At 45.1% G+C, this 20,052-nt stretch overlaps 1 protein-coding gene across 2 annotated transcripts in view; it reads left to right on the forward strand.

The window, feature by feature from the left end:
- Window positions 1-1,643: 1,643 nt before the first annotated feature.
- tp53bp2b (tumor protein p53 binding protein, 2b) overlaps window positions 1,644-20,052 on the forward strand; it is a 35,061-nt gene continuing 16,652 nt past the window's right edge. The window contains exons 1-3 of one of the 2 annotated variants that reach the window (XM_072671514.1): window positions 1,644-1,877; window positions 18,754-18,901; window positions 19,248-19,361. In XM_072671514.1, the coding sequence (XP_072527615.1) occupies window positions 1,869-1,877; window positions 18,754-18,901; window positions 19,248-19,361 (271 nt within the window). In that variant the 5' untranslated portion in view covers window positions 1,644-1,868. The remainder of the gene's footprint in view (window positions 1,878-18,753; window positions 18,902-19,247; window positions 19,362-20,052) is intronic. The other variant, XM_072671515.1, reaches the window with a different exon arrangement.

Genomic DNA, 20,052 nt, shown 5'->3' on the forward strand with positions numbered 1-20,052 from the left:
TTATTATATGTCTAGTTTTAAAGTCTATTTAAAGTTCTTGTTCGTTTAATTGTATGTATTATTAGTTTAATGCTGTATAATTTTACATTCTTTACATTCTACTTTACAATCTATGTAGCATCTAACTGTCAGAAATATCATTCAGTGGAGTCTTCATTCAGCCTGAACGGGGTAATGGAGTATGTAGTGTATATGTGCTCCTGCCCTTGACCCCGCCATCAATATACAGGCTATAGGGATCGATCAATACTGCTTTGACTGTGTCATGTTAGCTTTACGAGATTCAGTGGATTAATTGCTTTCTGTCCTGTGGGGCCTTCAGTGATCGGAGTTATGACTGCGGTCTGATCCATATAAGGTCCGATCTTCTGCCTTCTGTCCCTGTCTGACCTCAGACTCACACACACACACACACACACACACACACACACACACACACACACAGTGTTCAGACACTATTCAGGGCCTGTCCGGTATTACACACCCCACATTCCTCCCATACCCCTGATATCACCCACCCTAAAAAGGGACCTCTGTCTTCATAGTAGTAATATCACCCTAGCAACCATCTGAGGCACAATCATCATTGCACCCACTTAGCTTAGCAATACCTTACCAACCACCTGGGGCTAAGCAACAGCCTAAAAATTGCAATACAACTGCCATAGCAGTCGCCTGGAACACCGTAACAACCACCTGAAATACCTTACCAACCACCAAGAATCACTGTATCAATAACATTGTATCCGCTTAGCAACCACCTGAAATACCTTACCAACCACCAAGAATCACTGTATCAATAACATTGTATCCGCTTAGCAACCACCTGAAATACCTTACCAACCACCAAGAATCACTGTATCAATAACATTGTATCCGCTTAGCAACCACCTGAAATACCTTACCAACCGCCTAGCACTCCCCTAGAAACATTCCAGCAACACCATAGCAACCACTTGGGACACCTTACTGAAATAGCATATCCACCACCATAGCAACCACCTGGAATACATTAGCAATCACCCAAGCAACCCCATGGCTTACCATAGCAGCCATTTACAACAACACCTTAGCAACACTTCGTGCACCCATCTGTTTCACACAGACAAAAAACAAAATGAATCGAAAACGACTTGAGACACCATGGCAACACCTTAGCAACCACCAAAGCAACCACCAGAAATACCTTAGCAACAGCCTCATTAACCACCCGGTATACCATAGCAGCCACTTAACACAATAACCTAGGAGCAACCTAGGGCACCTTAGCAACCAACCACCTGGCAACACCAAAGCAACCACCTAGCAAGTACCCAGCAACCCCATAGCAACAGCCTAGAAGTGGGAACTTTAGCCTAGAACTGGGTTATCTTTGTTATGCATATTTTATTTGCATATGGCATATTTTGAGCGTCATTAATATGCATGAACGATGCGAATTATTATCAATAATATTAATAATAGTGTTATTGTTAATAATAATATTAGTATGCTCACGGTTGTTAATTATAAGTCTAATAATAATAACAAAATATTCTAAATTTAAATTCTAATTAAAGTCATGTGTGAGGGGCGGTCCCGGACACGCCCACGTCGCAGTCCCAGCGTGTGCGGGGGCGTGGTTTCGCCTGAGCGGAGACAGCGAGCCGCTCGCTCTGAGGATCAGTACCGTGCGAGGCTTTCGGGGCTTATTTCGGGAGGTCGCAACAGGTTTACAGAAGACGGTCAGCGGAACACACACACACACACACACACACACACACATATAAACACATCCTACAGTGGGAATATTAGGGGTGGGGGGACGGTTCGAGGAGCTCCAGCTCCAGCTCCAGCTCCGGGGATCTGCAAGATAAGAAGCCTCCAGTATGATGCCGGTGAGTTTATCTGGTTACAATGGGGGGAGGTGCTTTTAAGGGGGGGTATTTTGATGGTGGTCGTGTTTTATATCGTGTAAATGTTGCCTAGATGTTTAAAATTGAGATTTTGATGAAGTTAGCTTGGTTTTCTGAATTTGTCCGTTCCACCTTAAATGGTGCAGCAGTTACACTCTAGCGCCCTGTGGGCGCTAGAGTGTAACTGCTGCACCATTTAAGGTGGAACGGACAAATTCAGAAAACCAAGCTGCGGAAAATGCTGAGCACAACGTGGAAATTAAAGAAGGTAGACAGGAAATTCTTTTCGGCACTCGTTCATCGTCTTTATCTCTTTCATAATCCATCTTCCTACTCATCCTAACTACTCACACCGAAGAGCCACAGGCTCGTATGTCCGCCGCGTCGCCGTGCACGCCAGCGCCAAGCTGTCAATGCACAGGTGCATGCACACGGTTTCGGCGAAATGTCACACACCTTGAAATGTGCGGTTATTAGAGATGGATCAGACCCTTAGAAGCATGCAAACAGCCATTCAAGGAAGGCTGATGCATCTAAGCTAAGCCTGTCCAGCAAATGAACAAATGGGCTAGCACTGTCTAGGCTTGTCTGGCTATGGGTGCAGTGCATGCTCACCTGCAAAGCTGTGTTGTGCATACATAAAATGTCTGAGAAGACCCCCAGAGTATCAGACCAGATCCAGTGCATGGCTTTAGGATCCAAATTGCTGGTAGCACATGATGTATTTGCAAGAAAATGGGTGCATTTCTTTCTTTTTTTTCCTATTCTGGAGGTCTGAGACCTCCAGCATATTTCAATGACCATCAGTGGGGACGCCCACGCGTCAAAGTCTGGACGTATCCCTGCTCAAATACGGCTAAATTTGGGTTAATTTAGGTCGGATGATGTAGAACATCAGGTTTTATGGAGAGTTCCCGGGTATGCAGTGGTCAGGACAGGACGCCCAGGGGTCAGCGATGCTCATGGAGGCCTGATTTTGGCTGATTGGTGTAGTCTGTGTCTGAGAAATGAACCAGATAGAGATAGCCGAGTTAACGTACAGCCTTTAAACATGGTGGAGGTAGTTTCACACACTGCTACAGCTGACAGTGAAAGATAGCCGAGTAAATGTACAGCCTTTAAACATGGTGGAGGTAGTTTTACACACTGCTACAGCTCACAGTAAGAGCTAGGCAGGCTAACGTACAGCCTTCGAACATGGTGGAGGTAGTTTCACACACTTCTACAGCTCACAGTAAAAGCTAGGCAGGCTAACGTACAGCCTTTAAACATGGTGGAGGTAGTTTCACACACTTCTACAGCTCACAGTGAGAGATAGCCAAGTTAACATACAGCCTTCAAACATGGTGGAGGTAGTTTCACACACTTCTACAGCTCACAGTGAGAGATAGCCAAGTTAAAGTACAGCCTTCAAACATGGTGGAGGTAGTTTCACACACTTCTACAGCTCACAGTGAGAGATAGCCAAGTTAACATACAGCCTTCAAACATGGTGAAGGTAGTGTTAAATGTAGATGTTATTTTAGGATAAGATGTAATTGGACGCTTCTGTTTTATTATGCATATAGGTCGGGATACTCTTCTGGTTTCAAACAACATTGAACTTATTTTAAAATAAAACAAACATTCAGATAATTATTGACTATTTTTGTCAGGTGCTTTGCCATGACGATAAGGCCACTGGAGAACCTAAAATTAGAAGCCTAAAAAGTCCTATGCATTCGAATCTATACGCAGACATCGGCAACCAAACACGCTAGGTCAGATTAGCTCAAGTGTGCTTGCTCAAATAGCCCCAGATATTCAAATGAGTGCGAGGGAAATGCAAATGGCGGCATTACATGACATGCCTACACATGGGCTACTGCAGTAGCCAGCCTGTGAGGCTCATTTGGGTATCTTATCTCGGATATTCAGCGCTAAGTAATGGTTTCCGCTTGGTGTTTGTTCCTCATGCTTCTGCCACATTCCGTCGCGCTCAGCCTAGAGCTGGGTGGTGTAACGGTCATAAGGAATATTGTGGTATTGTCAATAGCGAACTAGTTGAGTCATTCCGAATAAACAATGCAGAGCAAGCTAACCTGGACGGACCAGTCTGCAAGGTTTACCTGAAGGGATGGCTAGTCAGGGATGGAAACACATTAACGACGTTCCTAATTAAAAATTAATCACCCTTTTATCTCCTCATAGTTGCCAAGAACGTGCCCTGCCAGTTAACGTAAATGCTATGGTGGCTCAGTGCATGATTAGTGCCTCAGTTAGCTTAGCAGGAACACAAAAACACCTGTGCGTGGTGTTTGGTCTGAGCTAATCTGAGCTAAGCTAAGCTAAGCTAAGATAAACTCTGTGGCTAACGTAGTGCAGCGGTTAGCCAAAAGCACATCAGAATCCATCACTCGATCTGTAGCCGGGCTAGCTGAGCAAAGGTTAGCATAGCGGGGTTTGATTTCAGCTTTCTAGCTAGCGCAGCGGCTAGTCAGAATTGCAACTCCTTGGACTTGTAGCAAAGCTTAGCGAGGGAGCTACGCGATTCATAGCAGTTATTGTGAGATTTATGATTTAACAATTATTAAATGACGCAAACTTAAGTTTTTATAGTCAATGTTTGTGTCAGTAATCAAAGCGATTAGTCAGATTTGCCTCAGAATCCCTCTCTCGATTTGTAGCCAGGCTAGCTGAGCGGAGATTAGCTTAGCGAGGATTCTTTTGAGCTTCTTTCCAGGCAACGCAAGTTTCTCAACTTCAGTTGTTGTGAGATTGATGGTTTAATATTTATTAAATGAAGCAAACGTACGTTTTTATCGCTCATTTTTCTGTCAGTAATCGCAGCGATTAGTCAGATTTGCCTCAGAATTGCTCACTGGAACTGTAGCTAAGCTAACTGAGCAGAGATTAGCTTAGCAAGGTTTAATTTCAGCTTTCTGTCCTTTCAATACCAAACTTTAGATTTTATCCTTCATGTTTAACTGTTTATAATCTACATAGTAAAGTTTCAGTCATCCGGAATTTACCGTGTTCTGTGGTAAACAGTATGTTAAGCTAGCTGAGGTAATGCTAGGTTCTCGCTCCCATTTCTTAGCACAGTTTACCTGTTAGCAGTTGTTGTCATCAGATTGATGGTTTAATATATATAATAAATTAACGTTAACAAACGTTAAAAAGGTTTGAACGGCAAATTTTCGGTCAGTAATTGCTGCAATTAGTCAGATTTGCCTCAGAATGTAGCCAGGCTAGCTGTGTAAACAGAATTTTACCATGATGGCTATAAGCTAACTTAGTGACTAGCGACTCTCTCCTGATGTGTAGCACAGTTTAACTGTTAGCAGTTGTTGTCATATTGATGGTTTAATATTTATTGAATGATATTTTTCAAATTGATTGGATTTGGTTTTGTAATAATGAAGGATGAGATGAGAATTGGCGTAAATGTAGGTGCTATGCCCCATCGCTGCTAACATTTGGAGTAAGTGGTCTGTTTATTAGGGAGCTAGTCTGGACTTTCAGATAAGCTGCTTTGGGACAGTGCTAAAAACAGCACTATAAAGACTGAACTTGGACTTGTGGGTGTCCACTGCGCTGTCCACATAGCATTTTCACCTTTATAGCAGTTTGCTCTAAGGGTGTTGTGTTTCTGCTATGGACACAGTTTGCTTTCTATAATTAGCATAGACATGCAGGGACATGTACAACAATGATCACACCCTAGATTGGGAATCAGACACAATGCGGAACACTGGAAACCAGTATTAGCTTGCTTCTAGATGAGCAATAAAAAGTTATATGTTACCATTTACTATTAAGTCATAAAGTATTTTGCTAATAATAAGGTATATTGTATTTAGATATGACAGTTTTTATAAAATTGGTGACTTTCTTGTTGTGGGGATTGGACCTAATGACCTCCTGACAACAGAACAACAATTTAGAGAATTTTCTAACAATTTAGAAAATCTAAAATGAGAACCCAAAGCTCTCTAATCCTTAAATCAGGTGTTTTTTGTTGGCAGCTTTGCCAAGATTGGACCTCACAACCTCCTGACAACCAAAAAAAAAAACCTGAGACAGCTGTGCCACTAGAGAACCCAAACATTCCTATTACTGAAAGCAAGTGGATTTTTTGTTTCTGGTTTTGCCGAGGTTGGACCTCACAACCTTCTGATGATAAAACAAAAAAGACAGTTGTGCAGCTATGGGCCATGTTTATTCCTGTTTGTATTAGAGCTTGAAGAATATACTGGTATTGTCGATATTGACAACCCTCAGTTTAATAAATGTATTTTTGTTGGCAGCATTGTTGGGATTGGACCTCACAACCTCATGACGATAAGGAAAAATGACAACATTAACTCGGCATACATGAAGTCTACTACATAACATAAAACATTAGGTCAATTTTTTAAAATATCAGTACAGTTATGGTCCATTGTCAGGATTGGACCTCACAACCTCATGACGATAAAGAAAAATGACAGCAATTTACATGAACTCTGCATTAAACATTATGCTTAATTTTTTAAATCTCTTCAATTTAGTACGTAAATAGGAATTGTGATACATTGTTGGGATTGGAGCTCACAACCTCCTGTAGAGGATTGGTTTATATATATATATATATATATATATATATATATATATATCTCACCACTGACCCGTTCCCGTTTTTTAAGCCTATATAAGGCAGTGACGGCTATTCACAGCCTCACATCATTTGCTAGCTTGTTTGTATTCATCCGGTGCTTCTGTTCGTCTGAAAGGAAGAATACATTGTTTGGGCTGTAAATTACTCAGAGGGCCATTGTGGTGAGAAAGCAGAAGCAGGGGTTTCCCTCCTCGCTGACATTAGAGAACTGACCTTGCATTGTCTGAGCCCGGCACATTGTTCAAAATCGCATTTGTAGGGACTGAGTATTGTGAAGCACTTCCCTGGGGGGAGTGGAACAGCTGGGCCGCACCAGTCAGGATAGGGACATCCTGTGCCCTTTCGGTGCCGCCTCCGCCTGGGCTGGCTCCCTCAGAGAGGGCCACTTAGGCAGTCAGTCACCAGGGTTGATTTGACGGCTAAATGGACGAGCGTCGCCAGCAGGCTACTCTAATGTTGTTAGTGTGGCATAACTCAATTTTCAGAGCCACTTCGGTTCAAAGGCCTCTCATTTATTTTCATTTACTCTGAGATATATATATATATATATATATATATATATATATATATATATATAAATATAAATATCCACAGAAGTCTGGGGGTAGCACTTCCTTTGAAGGGTACATTCGTAGGGACTTCATAACACATGCATAAGCATGGATTAACGTTTTGAAAAAGCAATACTTAAACTGCTTATGTCACTATTCTCAAGAGGACACATAAGATTGGTCATGTCCGATCCAGTGGATCAGGATTAGCGATTAGAGATCCAGTTCCGATCCTTTGTTTTTACCGCAGTGTTCTAACAGCACAGCCTCTGATAATATCCGATCCAGTATTAGCAAATTATGGTATTGCCAATCATCTTCTGTGAAAGCATCACATCACATCATATAACGCGTCTAAAAATGAGTATCTTTTATAGGCGGCTTGGACAAAAGTATTGGGACACCTGCTCATTCATTGTTTCTTCTGAATTCAAGGGTACTGAAAAGAGCCTATCCTGCTTTTGCTGGAGTGACTGTCTCTCTAAAGCTTTCTGTTAGATGTTGGAGGAGGAGGAGCACTGCTGCGAGGACAGAGTTAGCAACACTGCTCAGCGACAGGAGTAATTGGATGGAGCACCAACCATCGTTGCAGACAGCTCAATGCTGGGGGGCTTTATACCCCTCCAGCCACGCCTGGCATTAGGCAACATGGTGCCAATAGGTTCATTAGGTTTATCTGCTCCAGAGAGTCCTATTCTATTGGCAATACTTCTTCTTCTCTACAGGGACTAGACAAACTGTGTGTGTGTGTGTTTGTGTGTGTGTGTCTGTCTATGCATTTGCACATCTGTGTCAGCAGTGGGTGCAACCTAAAGCAGCTGAATGCATTCATTAGAAGGGGTGTCCACAAACATTTGGCCATTTTCCTATTCATAAATATTCCAGTACATAGCGCTATATAAAGGCTTATGCAGGCATTATGGACTGGTGCGGGTATAGCCTTTATGTAAATATTGATAGTTTATTATTATTATTATTATTATTATTAATAATTATTATTATAATAATAAACACAGAGATTAGTGTCACACCCTAACACTGGCTCAAAATCCCCCAGATTCATTCACTACAGGCCTGTTCGCCCACCGGTCTTCTCCTGTTCAGAGGAGTCCTCCGCAGCAGCGTAAGTGACGGCAGAAGGCAGGGTTGCCATAGTTACTGTTGCCACGACGACGCCGCACACAACAACACTGCAGCCCTTCTGGCGCTGTTGCTCGGGAGCGAGTTACGTTTCATTATGAGGCTCTTTGTCATGTTCTGCGGGGCACGGGCGGAACCATTAAGGGGCTTGACCACGGCGTCCGGTCAGAACCGGACCGGCTGTGGTGTTCTAGGCTGGACAGACGGCGGTTCTAGACTGGCCCGTCTCAGTGGTCTCAGGGTGGGGTTTTCAGAGTCAGCATTTCTTGCATCTCTCTCTCTCGCGCTCTCTCGTTATCTCTCCCTCGGACGGTAGTCCTTGAGAGGTCAGCAGTGGACAAGGGTAAGCCCTTATCCTTACGTCATGTGACCTATGTTTCGTGTGGGAGCCATATGGTCAGGCCCACACACACACACACACACACACACACACACACACACACAGTAAAGTGACAGCAGGCACGCTCCTCAATCCAGCTCAGCTTTTCCTGTTATTCGCTCAGAGTGCTCCAGTAATGATATTGAGGTGCTGCTCGCCCAGAGAGAGAGAGCGAGCGAGAGACAGTGCAAGAGAGAGAGAGAGAGAGAGACACTGGGTTGTAATCAGGCCTGTGTGTTGAGTTACTGGACCCCTGTCTCCACCTGCCCTGGTTAGCCATAACATTAAAAACACCCTCAGGTACCGTGAATAGCACTGATGACCTGCTTCCAGTGGTCAGTATCCATATGGAGAAAGAAACTCAGCATAGGAGGAAGGCTGCCAAAGGGCTCAGAGAGGAGCTGGATGACCAGTCTCTGGACAAACAACCCCCCCCCGTCTCTCCGAGGTGATCTCATTACAGAAGACACTGATCTCATATCTGCTCTTAAGGAGCCCTGTTCCTAACGTCTGCCGGACCTTCTCAAACATCAGCATCGTTCCCTTTAGAGAGGCGAGTGATCCCGAAAATTCGTTGGCTGATCAGACAGTCCGCTGTCTGACTCCAGAGGTGTCTGGGATTTCACAAGGAAGGTTCACGCACAATACCCAGTGACCATGTGATGGTCTATGAAGAACCCCCACCCGGCCCTAAATTGGCCCATTGACCAAAATAGAGTTGGCGGGGAGGCAGGTCAGGTATCTCGGCTGCCGGGCTCACCGGGCTCATCTGGAACGTGTGAGGGTCGCTCATCTTGTTCACGTAGTGCAAAATGGAAATCCTCTTGAACTTAACAGAGCGGTCATTTGCATGCGCTGACCTTTTGCAGTGCCGTAATGCAGGAGCCAATAAGGCACGAGTGATGGACTGCTGTTTGGAGCCACTCGGTTTAATTGAGTGGAATTTGATCCTTCGCTTCAACTGCAGCACTTTTTACACCCGATTCTGTGTGTCAGGACTCTAAACCCCAAACATGAGGAAGAACCACCGAAAGGAACCGGGACCAAATGGAAGAACCTCCCTAAGAGGATGAAAACTAAAAATTAAGATAAATCAAGATGAAAATGGGAAACCTTCCCAAGAACATGAGGAAGACCCCCTCAGAGGAACCAAGACTCAAAAGGAGACACTCTCTAAGAGCTTGGGGAAGAACCAGCACCTGGAATAACCACTAGAAGGAACCAAGACTCAAAATGATGACTGGAAGAACCAGTGAGAAATTGGGACTCAAAAGTAGAATCTCCCTTAGAGCATGACCGGAACCAGGACTCAAAAAGGAACTTGAGAGGAACCAAACTTGTGAAGAACATGAAGAAGAACCATGATTCCAAACGAAACTAAAAAAACCAAACCAGGACCAGGACCAAATAAAGAACCTTCCCAAGATCATGAGGAGGAACCATGAAGAGGAACCAAGACTCAAAAGGAGACACTCTCTAAGAGCTTGGGGCAGAACCAACGAGAAGAACCAGGGCCAACTGGAAGACCCTCCCTACGAGTACAAGGAAGAACCACTAGAAGGAACCAAGACTCAAGAGGAAAAAAATTCTTAGAAGCATTAGAAGAGAGGAAATTGAAAGGAACCAAACTCTTGAAGAACATGAAGAAGAACCATTAAGAGGAACCATGATTCAAAATGACTGAAACTAAAAAACAATGACAGGAACCAGGACCAAATGAATAACGTCCCTAAGATCATGAGGAGGAACCATGAAGAGGAACCAAGACTCAAAAGGAGACACTCTCTAAGAGCTTGGGGAAGAACCAGAGCCAAATGGAAGACCCTCCCTACAAGCACCCGGAAGAACCACTAGAAGGAACCAAGACTCAAAAAAGACAAGCTCCCGAAGGGCATGAGGAAGAACCAGAGAGGAAATGGGACTCAAAAGTAGAACCTCCCTTAGAGCATGACCAGAACCAAGACTCAAAAGGGAAACATCTTGAGGAACTTGAGAGGAACCAAACTCTTGAAGAACATGAAGAAGAAGAAGAACGTCCCTAAGATCATGAGGAGGAACCAAGGCTCAAAAGGAGACACTCTCTAGGAGCTTGGGGAAGAACCAATGAGAAGAACCAGGACCAAATGAAGAACGTCCCTAAGATCATGAGGAGGAACCAAGACTACGAAAGACTGAGAAGACCTGAGAATCAAAGTCTTGGAAAACTCTTGAAGATCATGAAGCAGAACCACTGAAAGAACCAAGATTCAAGTCAGAACCAGACGGAAATTGGGTCAGGGGGCGTTTCTCTTCATTAGACCGAAATGCTCGTTTCTAAGGGGAAGAAGGACGTGACGGTAGACGTCTAAATCTGTGGACTTTCAACTGCTAAATCTGATTTGAGTGCGCTAGCTCCGTCTTTAGCGCTGAACCGGTTTATAATTACATCACATCCTGGAGCTTTGTTCCCAGTGAACGCAGCCTGCGGACAAAAGACTAGCTCAGGGGCCATTAGTTATTTCACCGCTGCTTGATAGATGAAGTGATGCAGTGGGTTATACAACAGTCTGGAGTGTCTGAGCTGCTGCTTTCTCAATGTCCTCTCAGAGTGGGCTAATGAACAGAGGCCCGAAAGTGGAAGCAGGGTCCGTTTAGCCTGGATTAAGCTAAGTGGGGGAGGAGGTTATGTGATCTGATGGAGTTGGTTGGAACTGTTTCATAACATAAATGCTGGCTAAGCTCTTTTAAACACATGTTGTCAGACACTACTTGACTTGATTTACTACATTTAGCTTAGAACCATTTAGCTTAGACAGTAGTTAGAACCAGTCACAGACAGGGGGAGGTCTCAGAACGAACGGGGTGGTGATTAGAACCAATCACAGTCAGAGCGAAACCTCTGATCAAATGAGGTGGTGATTAGAACCCATCACAGTGAGTCTCAGAACAGATTGGGTTGTGATTAGAGCCAATCACAGTCAGGGGAGGTCTCTGATCAAATGAGGTGATGATTAGAACCAATCACAGTCAGGAAAAGATCTTAGAACAGATTGGGTTATGATAAGAACCAATTACACTCGAGGGAACGTCTCAGAACAAACGAGGTGGTGATTAGAACCAATCACAGTCAGCAGGAGGTCAAACAGGGAGGGGGGGTTGGAACCTATCACAGTTAGAGAAAGATCTCAGAACAGATGAGGTTATGATTAGAACCAATCACAGTCAGCAGGAGGTCTCAGAACAAACTGGGTGGGGGGGTGGGGTGATTGGAACCAATCACAGTCAGAGAAAGATCTCAGAACAGATGAGGTTATGATTAGAACCAATCACAGTCAGGGGGAGTTCTCAGAACAAACTAGGTGGTCATCAGAACCAACCATAGTCATGGCGAGGCATCTGATCAGATGAGGTAGTGTTTAGAACCAATCACAGTCAAGGGAAAGTCTCAGAACAGATTGGATTGGGATTAGAACCAATTACAGCCAGGCGGAGGTTTACAATTCCAGTTTACAAATTCCGATAAAATCAGATAAAAGACTCCAGATGCTTTCCACCTGACCTGTGCTTCCTTAGTCCAGGACATGAGATGCTAGGCTAAAGTTGCTAACAAACACTCCAGTCTCTAGACTGTCACCAATCTCATCTCCATTCATGTGTACAGCTTGTTGTTGTGTCCATTTTTGAAGCAAGCGAATGCAGATTTTGGGTGTGTTTTTTACCGAGATGCGATTGGTGACAGTCTAAGCCCAGTGTTTCTTAGCAACGTTAGCCTAGCATCTCTCGTTCTGAACCAAAGCAGCACACGTCAGATATCAGCCATGTCTGGGCTGGTTGACTGAATCTGGGGTCAGGGATTAATCACGTTCATTGGATTTTCCTCCAGACTATTCCTTTAAGACGTGAAGAAGCTAATGAGGTGAGTCCTGAAGATCGCTGGGTAAATACTGAAGGGCCTCGTGCTCTGTCGATTCAGGCTGATTCCGCCCGAAGAGGAAAAGGCGGCGGCGCCGAGTTTGACTATTCAAACACACTGTAATGCCACTTTGTTTTACCCTGGCCACCATGTCAACAGTGTCCGGTTACACCTGTGACTCAGCGCTGAAGGCGTCTTCCTGCCAAGGGTTTGTTCAGAGGAACGTCTTCAGACCACAAGGCTCATGTGTCATAGGTCACATCCGTTTATTTATTTATTTATTTTTTAAAACATCGGCCGGATTTGTGTATTTATACACGCTCGTCTGTGGGAACCTAGAAGTTGTCCCTGCTGTCCATCTGTTTTTAAGCTATGCTAATGTACGTTAGCCACGTTTGGAGATAACACTGAGTCTTCCTGTGTTAGAAACCACATAAGCACGGCTATAAGATGTCAGAGATTAGCACTTGCTCAACACCTCCACATGGTCCTAGCGCAATGCTAACTGCTACACATAATCCACCATTAGTATTCACAACATTAGCCTGGTAGCTCCGGTGCTAAACGTTCCTTGGCTGATCTGCTGCACTGGCTTTGCCGAATCGTCATCGTCTGAAGGGCCGTAAGCAGAAGGAGCGGACGCTAAAAGCAGACTGACCCTCAGGCTTGTCCAGCTCGACAATCCCTTTTGTGGATTTCCAGAGCTTTCCACTGCACAGAAAGCCCCAGCTTTGTCCGGCAATGCTGGGGAGATTTTCATGCAGCTGGCCTTTGACCCATATGTCCTACTTAAAAGTGTCAGGACGTGGGTGGGTGAGTTGGGGGGGTGGTGGGCTGAAACTCGGACACGCTCAATCGTCTTTAAATTTGAAAGGTCTTGCTTCGGACTTTTGCAATGTTTTTGTCCTTTTTAATGAGTGGATCAATCACAGTCCAAGAGAAGGTTTTGAAAAAACTTAGGTGGGGATTAGAACCAATCACAGCAAGAGGAAGGTCTCAAAATAAACATGGTGGTGATTAGAACCAATCACAGTCAGAGGGAGGTGTCAGATCAAACAAGGTGCAGTCAGGGAGAGGTCTCAGACCCCTAAATCAAGGTGGAGATTAGACCCAATCACAGACAGGGAGGGCTCAAAATAAACATGGTGGTGATTAGAACCAGTCACAGTCAGGGAGGGCTCAAAAACAATGTGATGATTAGAACTAATCACAATCAGGAGGAAGGCTGAGAACAAACAAGGTGGTAATTAGAACCAATCACAGTCAGAGGGAGGTTTCAGATCAGACAAGGTGCAGTCAGGGGAAGGTCTCAAAACAAACATGGTGGTGATTAGAACCAATCACAGTCTGTGGTGATCTTCAAACAATCTTGGTCGTGATTAGAATCAATCTCAGGAGGCTCAGAACAAACAATGTTGTGATTAGACCCAATCACAGTCAGGGGGAGGTCTTAAAACAAACATGGTGGTGATTAGACCCAATCACAGTCAGGGGAAGGTTTCAGATCAGACAAGGTGCAGTCAGGAGGTATCTCAGAACATACATGGTGGTGATTAGACCCAATCACAGTCAGGGGGAGGTTTCAGATCAGACAGGGTGCAATCAGGGTAAGGTCTCAAAACAAACATGGTGGTGATTAGAACCAATCACAGTCTGTGGTGATCTTCAAACAATCTTGGTCGTGATTAGAATCAATCTCAGAAGGCTCAGAACAAACAATGTTGTGATTAGACCCAATCACAGTCAGGAGGAGGTCTTATAACAAACATGGTGGTGATTAGACCCAATCACAGTCAGGTGGAGGTCTCCAAATAAACAAGGTGGTGATTAGACCCAATCACAGTCAGGGGAAGGTTTCGGATCAGACAAGGTGCAGTCAGGTGGAGGTGTCAGATCTCTAACCAAGGTGGTGATTAGACCCAATCACAGTCAGGACAAGGTCTGAGAACAGAAGTCTCGGTCAGAAGTTAGCACGCCGATGGGCCGCAGTGGAACTGTGGGAAGGGCTGTGGAGGATTAGGCTCTCTGGGAAGCCAAGTCTAAGTCACTCTCCATCCATTATAACCTAAAGCTCCGAGGCTGAGAGATAAAGTCTGTGGGAAAGAGGATGAGAGCTGAATCACTCGGGCGACTCCTAATGCGGTCGTTTATCTGTGTTCGGCTCGAACTCGAAACTCTCTGAGATTTGAAGGACCTGTGAATGTTCTGAATGGGCCGTGGTGATCCAGCGGGGCTTTGGTCAAGACAAGTCCCTGCCCCTACCCCTTTTCAGTATATGATTGGCTAATCAGTAGCAATTGATAATCATGGCTTGTGTTTACACTTTGTTTGGTGGAAAATCTAATGAACACAACTGATCACTGACCCCAGATTCTGCCGATCAGCCAGGACATGTTTGGTATCTGACATGTGCTTCTCCGGTTCCGAACCGGCGATGCTAGGCTAACGTTGCTAACAAGCACTGGGCCCGGACTGTCACCAAATCTCATGCCGGTAAATACAAGCCTAAATCTTCGTAACCTGAATTTCATTATTTGCAAATCATGAAGGAAATAAGTAGGCGTGTTTTAATGTGGTGGTTTGAGGAGCTGGTGTTGTTATTTGGTAGCACTAGCGTTTAGCATTAGCCTTACTTTGCATCTAAGCTAGCTTGCCGTTGCTGGATGTAGCCTTGTTCAGATTTGACCTCCTTAATGACCACGAGATTCCGAGTGTTCGGTCTCGTTCGAGGGGGGAAAAGTACACCCGGACATTTTTATTTACCTCAGGAAGTACCATGAACTTTCCCACAGAGTTTCTGATACTATAGCTCGCCTGTCTGTAGCAGGGAAGGACCTTTTCATGATTTCAGAGGAAAATGAATTATGAATAATGACCAGTGTTACCTGACTTTCACAGTTTCGGCATTATCTCAATATTTGCCTGTAGTAAGTACTAATATTTTTGGTTGATTATGGGCTGTTTGATCAATTATCTGGATGGGTCTCAGTGTTAGTGGAGGGAAGCAGTACGAGGCATTATGTCCTCCCTCGGGCCATCTGTTGTGCCAGCCCACGCATCCACACACACACACACACACACACACACACTGCTGCGCGCCTTCACACTCAATCAGCAGTGATAATAACTCGGTTTGTGGTGTGTGTGTGTGTGTGTGTGTGTGTGTGTGTGTGTATAGGAAAACCCACGCTGACAGCATCTGATCGATCCTGCTTTCCGTCAATAACGCCAATGTTTACTTCCCCTGTGCCGAGGACATTTCACTTAAGGGTGAATCCTCAATTCATTAAAGCTCCCATATCAGGAAGAGCTCAAATGAATGTGGCCTATGGTGTCGACATCGTTAGAGTTCAATAAACTCCACACCCAGCTGGCCACAAACGTTGCTAGATGTTGACGGACGTTGTTATGTAGTTGAATGTACCAACCAAGGCAAAATACCAACGTTTAGTTGTGAGGTACGGAGACCCAAACCCAACGTCTGCCAACGTCACACTGAGGCAAAATACCAACGCTTAGTTGTGAGGTACAGAGACCCAAACCCAACGTCTACCAAACATCACGTCAACATCATACTAAAGCAAAATACCAACGTTTAGTTGTGAGGTACGGAGACCCAAACCCAACGTCTACCAAACGTCACATGCCAACGTCACACTGAGGCACAATACCAACGCTTAGTTGTGAGGTACGGAGACCCAAACCCAACATCTACCAAACGTCACATGCCAACATCATACTGAGGCACAATACCAACGCTTAGTTGTGAGGTACGGAGACCCAAACCCAACATCTACCAAACGTCACATGCCAACGTCATACTGAGGCAAAATACCAACGCTTAGTTGTGAGGTATATAGACCCAAACCCAACGTCTGCCAAATGTCACGTCAACGTCATACTGAGACAAAATACCAACTTTTAGTTGTGAGGTACGGAGACCCAAACCCAACGTCTACCAAACGTCACATGCCAACGTAATACTGAGACAAAATACCAATGTTTAGTTGTGAGGTACGGAGACCCAAACCCAACGTCTGCCAAACATCACGTCAACATCATACTGAGACAAAATACCAACGTTTAGTTGTGAGGTACGGAGACCCAAACCCAACGTTTGCCAAACCTCATAATGTGAACATCTACACAACGTGGAATGTCAACGCTTAACGAAGTTAATGTGTCGTTGGGGTTAAGTAACCAAGATTCAACATCTGTCAAATGTTAGGACTTAATTTCCAACCAGAATTTGACGTCTGCACAACGACGTCATTTAATTGTTGAATTGTACATATGACGTTTATTCTCTGAGGATGGCGTCTAAACCAAAACAGCTTGTTCTGTATAGGTATTTTTGAACTGAGCACAGTACAGAACCAATCGGAGCAGAGCTCATTTGCATATACATGAATAATTACAAGGGGTAAAGTGAAGCTAGATCGATCCCTGGTGATGCCATAGCCATCCATGGTCAGGAGTACAGAACTCCACAGCTGACTTCGCTCTGTCTGGGTGGGTAGGATGGCCCTCCACCCCTCCACCCCTCCACCGGCTTTTTCAAACGATGTAGTGGAGCTTCACGTGACTTAGTGGAAGCTCACACTAGCCTCTTAGTGCTGGTAGCATCGTGTGGTAGCTAATTTGCATTGGTATACTCCTAAACTCCGCCTCAGTCTGGTCTCCCGTCACCACCACCGCTCCAACTGTACATCGCACAATCAATTATGACCTCCTTATGTCTCCACTGACAAATCACACCCCATCCCATCCACCCCCCCATGCTGCTCGTGGTTTATTTTTGGGTCTAAAACCTCTCAACATGCCGGCCATCTGTGTTAGCCTGAGCCCGAGCCAAGAGAGGAACCTGCCACGCTTCCAGGCCTATTTTAACACAGAGAGCTGATGGTGCGATACAGCAGAACCACAGTGAGTTTTGGACAAAAGTATTGGGACACCTGCTCAGTCATTGTTTCTTCTGTTAAAATCAAGGGTATTAAAAAGAGTTTCTAATGGAGGATTTGATTGCATTTAGCAACAAGAGCATTCCACCTCATCATCCCTTAACTCTGCAACTCATCCCAAAAATACTGGATGGAGCACCGCCATCATTCCAGAGAATACCGCTAGTTCCACTGCTCCACAGCTCAATGCTGGGGGGCTTTATACCCCTCTAGCCCACGCCTGACATTATTAGGGAGCATGGTGGGTTTATCTGCTCCAGAGAGTCCTATTCTATTGGTAGTACTTCTCTACAGGGACTAGACGGTTTCCAGTGGCATTCATTAGAAGAGGTGTCCACAAACTTTTGGATTTTGGATTTTGCGTTACTCTGGGATACTGATCCAGATTGAGTCCCAATCTCTACAGCTCAACTGCGTTTGTAAATCGTCAACGGCCCACCTTTCCCAACAGTGATGACTTCTGGGGGCTTCGACCTTGAAGATCGACCTCATTACAGCTTGAGCCCTTATCTCCAGGGGTACGAAAGTAGGTCAGATCCAGACCAGGTACTCCATGTGCCAAATGTACTGTAGGGACTCTGACAACGGCCCTAAACCTCCACCACCGTCTGCTCCCATCCACACCACTGCTCCTACTGTGCGATCAATACGACCTCCTGCTGTCTCCAATGACAAGACCCCCAGGATCTCGCCAGGATTTTACTCAATCCCTCCCGCAGTCCGTCACTCCATCACTCAATGTCTCTCACCAAGAGGGTTCTCTGGAATGATGGTGGTGGAGCTCCATCCAGTACTTTTCGGGATGAGTTGGGGAGTCTGGGTTGATGAGGTGGGGTGGTGGTGGTGATCATCATCCAACATCCTGACCACACTAACGCTCTTGTCGGTCAATCACAGTCCTCTTAAACCTGGGTTACACTGCGATTGTTACCCCGATTGTAGCCCCGATTCCTAGTCTGCAGATCTTTTCTTGACTCGGAGTCGACAGGTGGAGGAAGAATCGAGTAGCTTGTGAGGGGTAGCTAAATCAATTCAGCTTGAATTTTCCCGTCAGACTCTGAGCAAGATCTAGTAGTGTAGACTGGTCAACGACTCAATCTGAAGGGGTCTCGTAGATAGCCAGCGAAAATTGAGCACGTAAAGGTGTTTTTTGGCGAATTTAGGGTTTTTATTTTGGTCCAACTGCAGACCGACGTCCAGCTGTTTCTAACATTGTTGTCGATGTGAAGGAATTGTATAAATGGTCAGAATTGGTATGATTCGGTGTAAAACTCTTTCGTGTTTTGTGTACGACAGATGTTTCTGACCGTGTACCTCAGCAACAGCGACAAGCACTTCACAGAGGTGCCCGTTACCCCAGAGACGCTGTGCAGGGACGTGGTGGACCTGTGTAAGGAGCCCGGAGAGACTGACTGCTACCTGGCTGAATCCTGGAGAGGATCAGGTGAGTGTTCCTTACCATTCCCTTACCATTACCTGTAGTGTTCAGGGAGCCCACTGGCCTCCTACAGTAGTGACCGCATTCTTTCCATATCTGCACCTAAATTAATACCTTTAGTCCATACCCTTGATATACCAAGTGGATTGTAGGAGGCTTGCCAGTTCGTACCCTCCTATGTGGCATACAGGCCTACCTTTAGGCCACGCAGACCGCCGGCCTGAGCAGGACTGCTTTGACTCCACAAACACTCCGATCGTTTTCAGCTGGAACTGTTCAAACTGTTCATTTTCATCATAAAGCTTCCCTGATATTTATCCCGGCTTTGATTGGCTGCCTCTTCTTCTAACAGAGCGTATGATTGGTGACAGCGAGAGGATAATTGAGGTGCTGCAACGTTGGGGGCAGCAGAGGGTTGATGTTCGGTTCGTCCTCCGCCACGACAGAGCACCCATCCATGAGACAGGTGAGAGGCAGAGAGCAGGAGCAGAAACAAGAGAACCAATTGTGACAGCACCACCAACTCACCCCACCTAAGCAGGGGGTTCGTTTGGCGGTTAGGTTGGCTGGTTGTATTTGGGGAGGGTTGAGTTTTGGGGGTGAGTTTGGCTGGTTGAGTTTTGGGGTGAGTTTGTCTGGTTGTATTTGGGAGGTTGAGTTTTGGGGTGAGTTTGTCTGGTTGTATTTGGGAGGTTGAGTTTTGGGGGTGAGTTTGGCTGGTTGTATTTGGGAGGTTGAGTTTTGGGGTGAGTTTGTCTGGTTGTATTTGTGAGGGGGTTGAGTTTTGGGGTGAGTTTGGCTGGTTGTATTTGGGAGGTTGAGTTTTGGGGTGAATTTGGCAGAATGGTTTTGGGGATTTGAGTTTTAGGGGTAAGTTTGGCAGGTTGAGTTTTGTTTAATAGGTTAGATTGATTTTTAGGAGGGTAGTGTTTGACAGGTTGAGTTTGGGAAGTTGAGTTTTGGTTTATGAGTTTGGAGCCAAGATTAAGCTTGAGTTTTGGGTTGGGGTTGAATTTGAGAAGAGAATTGAGTTAAGGGGTAAATTTAGGGTCAAGGTTTGAGAGCTGAGCAGGCTTTAGTTAGAGGTTTTGGGTGTTGAGTGGGCTTGAGTTACAGGTATTGGGTTGAGCTTTAGAGAGCAAAAAAGGGGGAATTGA

This window comes from Salminus brasiliensis, chromosome 25, assembly GCF_030463535.1.
Source record: "Salminus brasiliensis chromosome 25, fSalBra1.hap2, whole genome shotgun sequence".
In the NCBI taxonomy this organism is placed as follows: domain Eukaryota; kingdom Metazoa; phylum Chordata; class Actinopteri; order Characiformes; family Bryconidae; genus Salminus; species Salminus brasiliensis.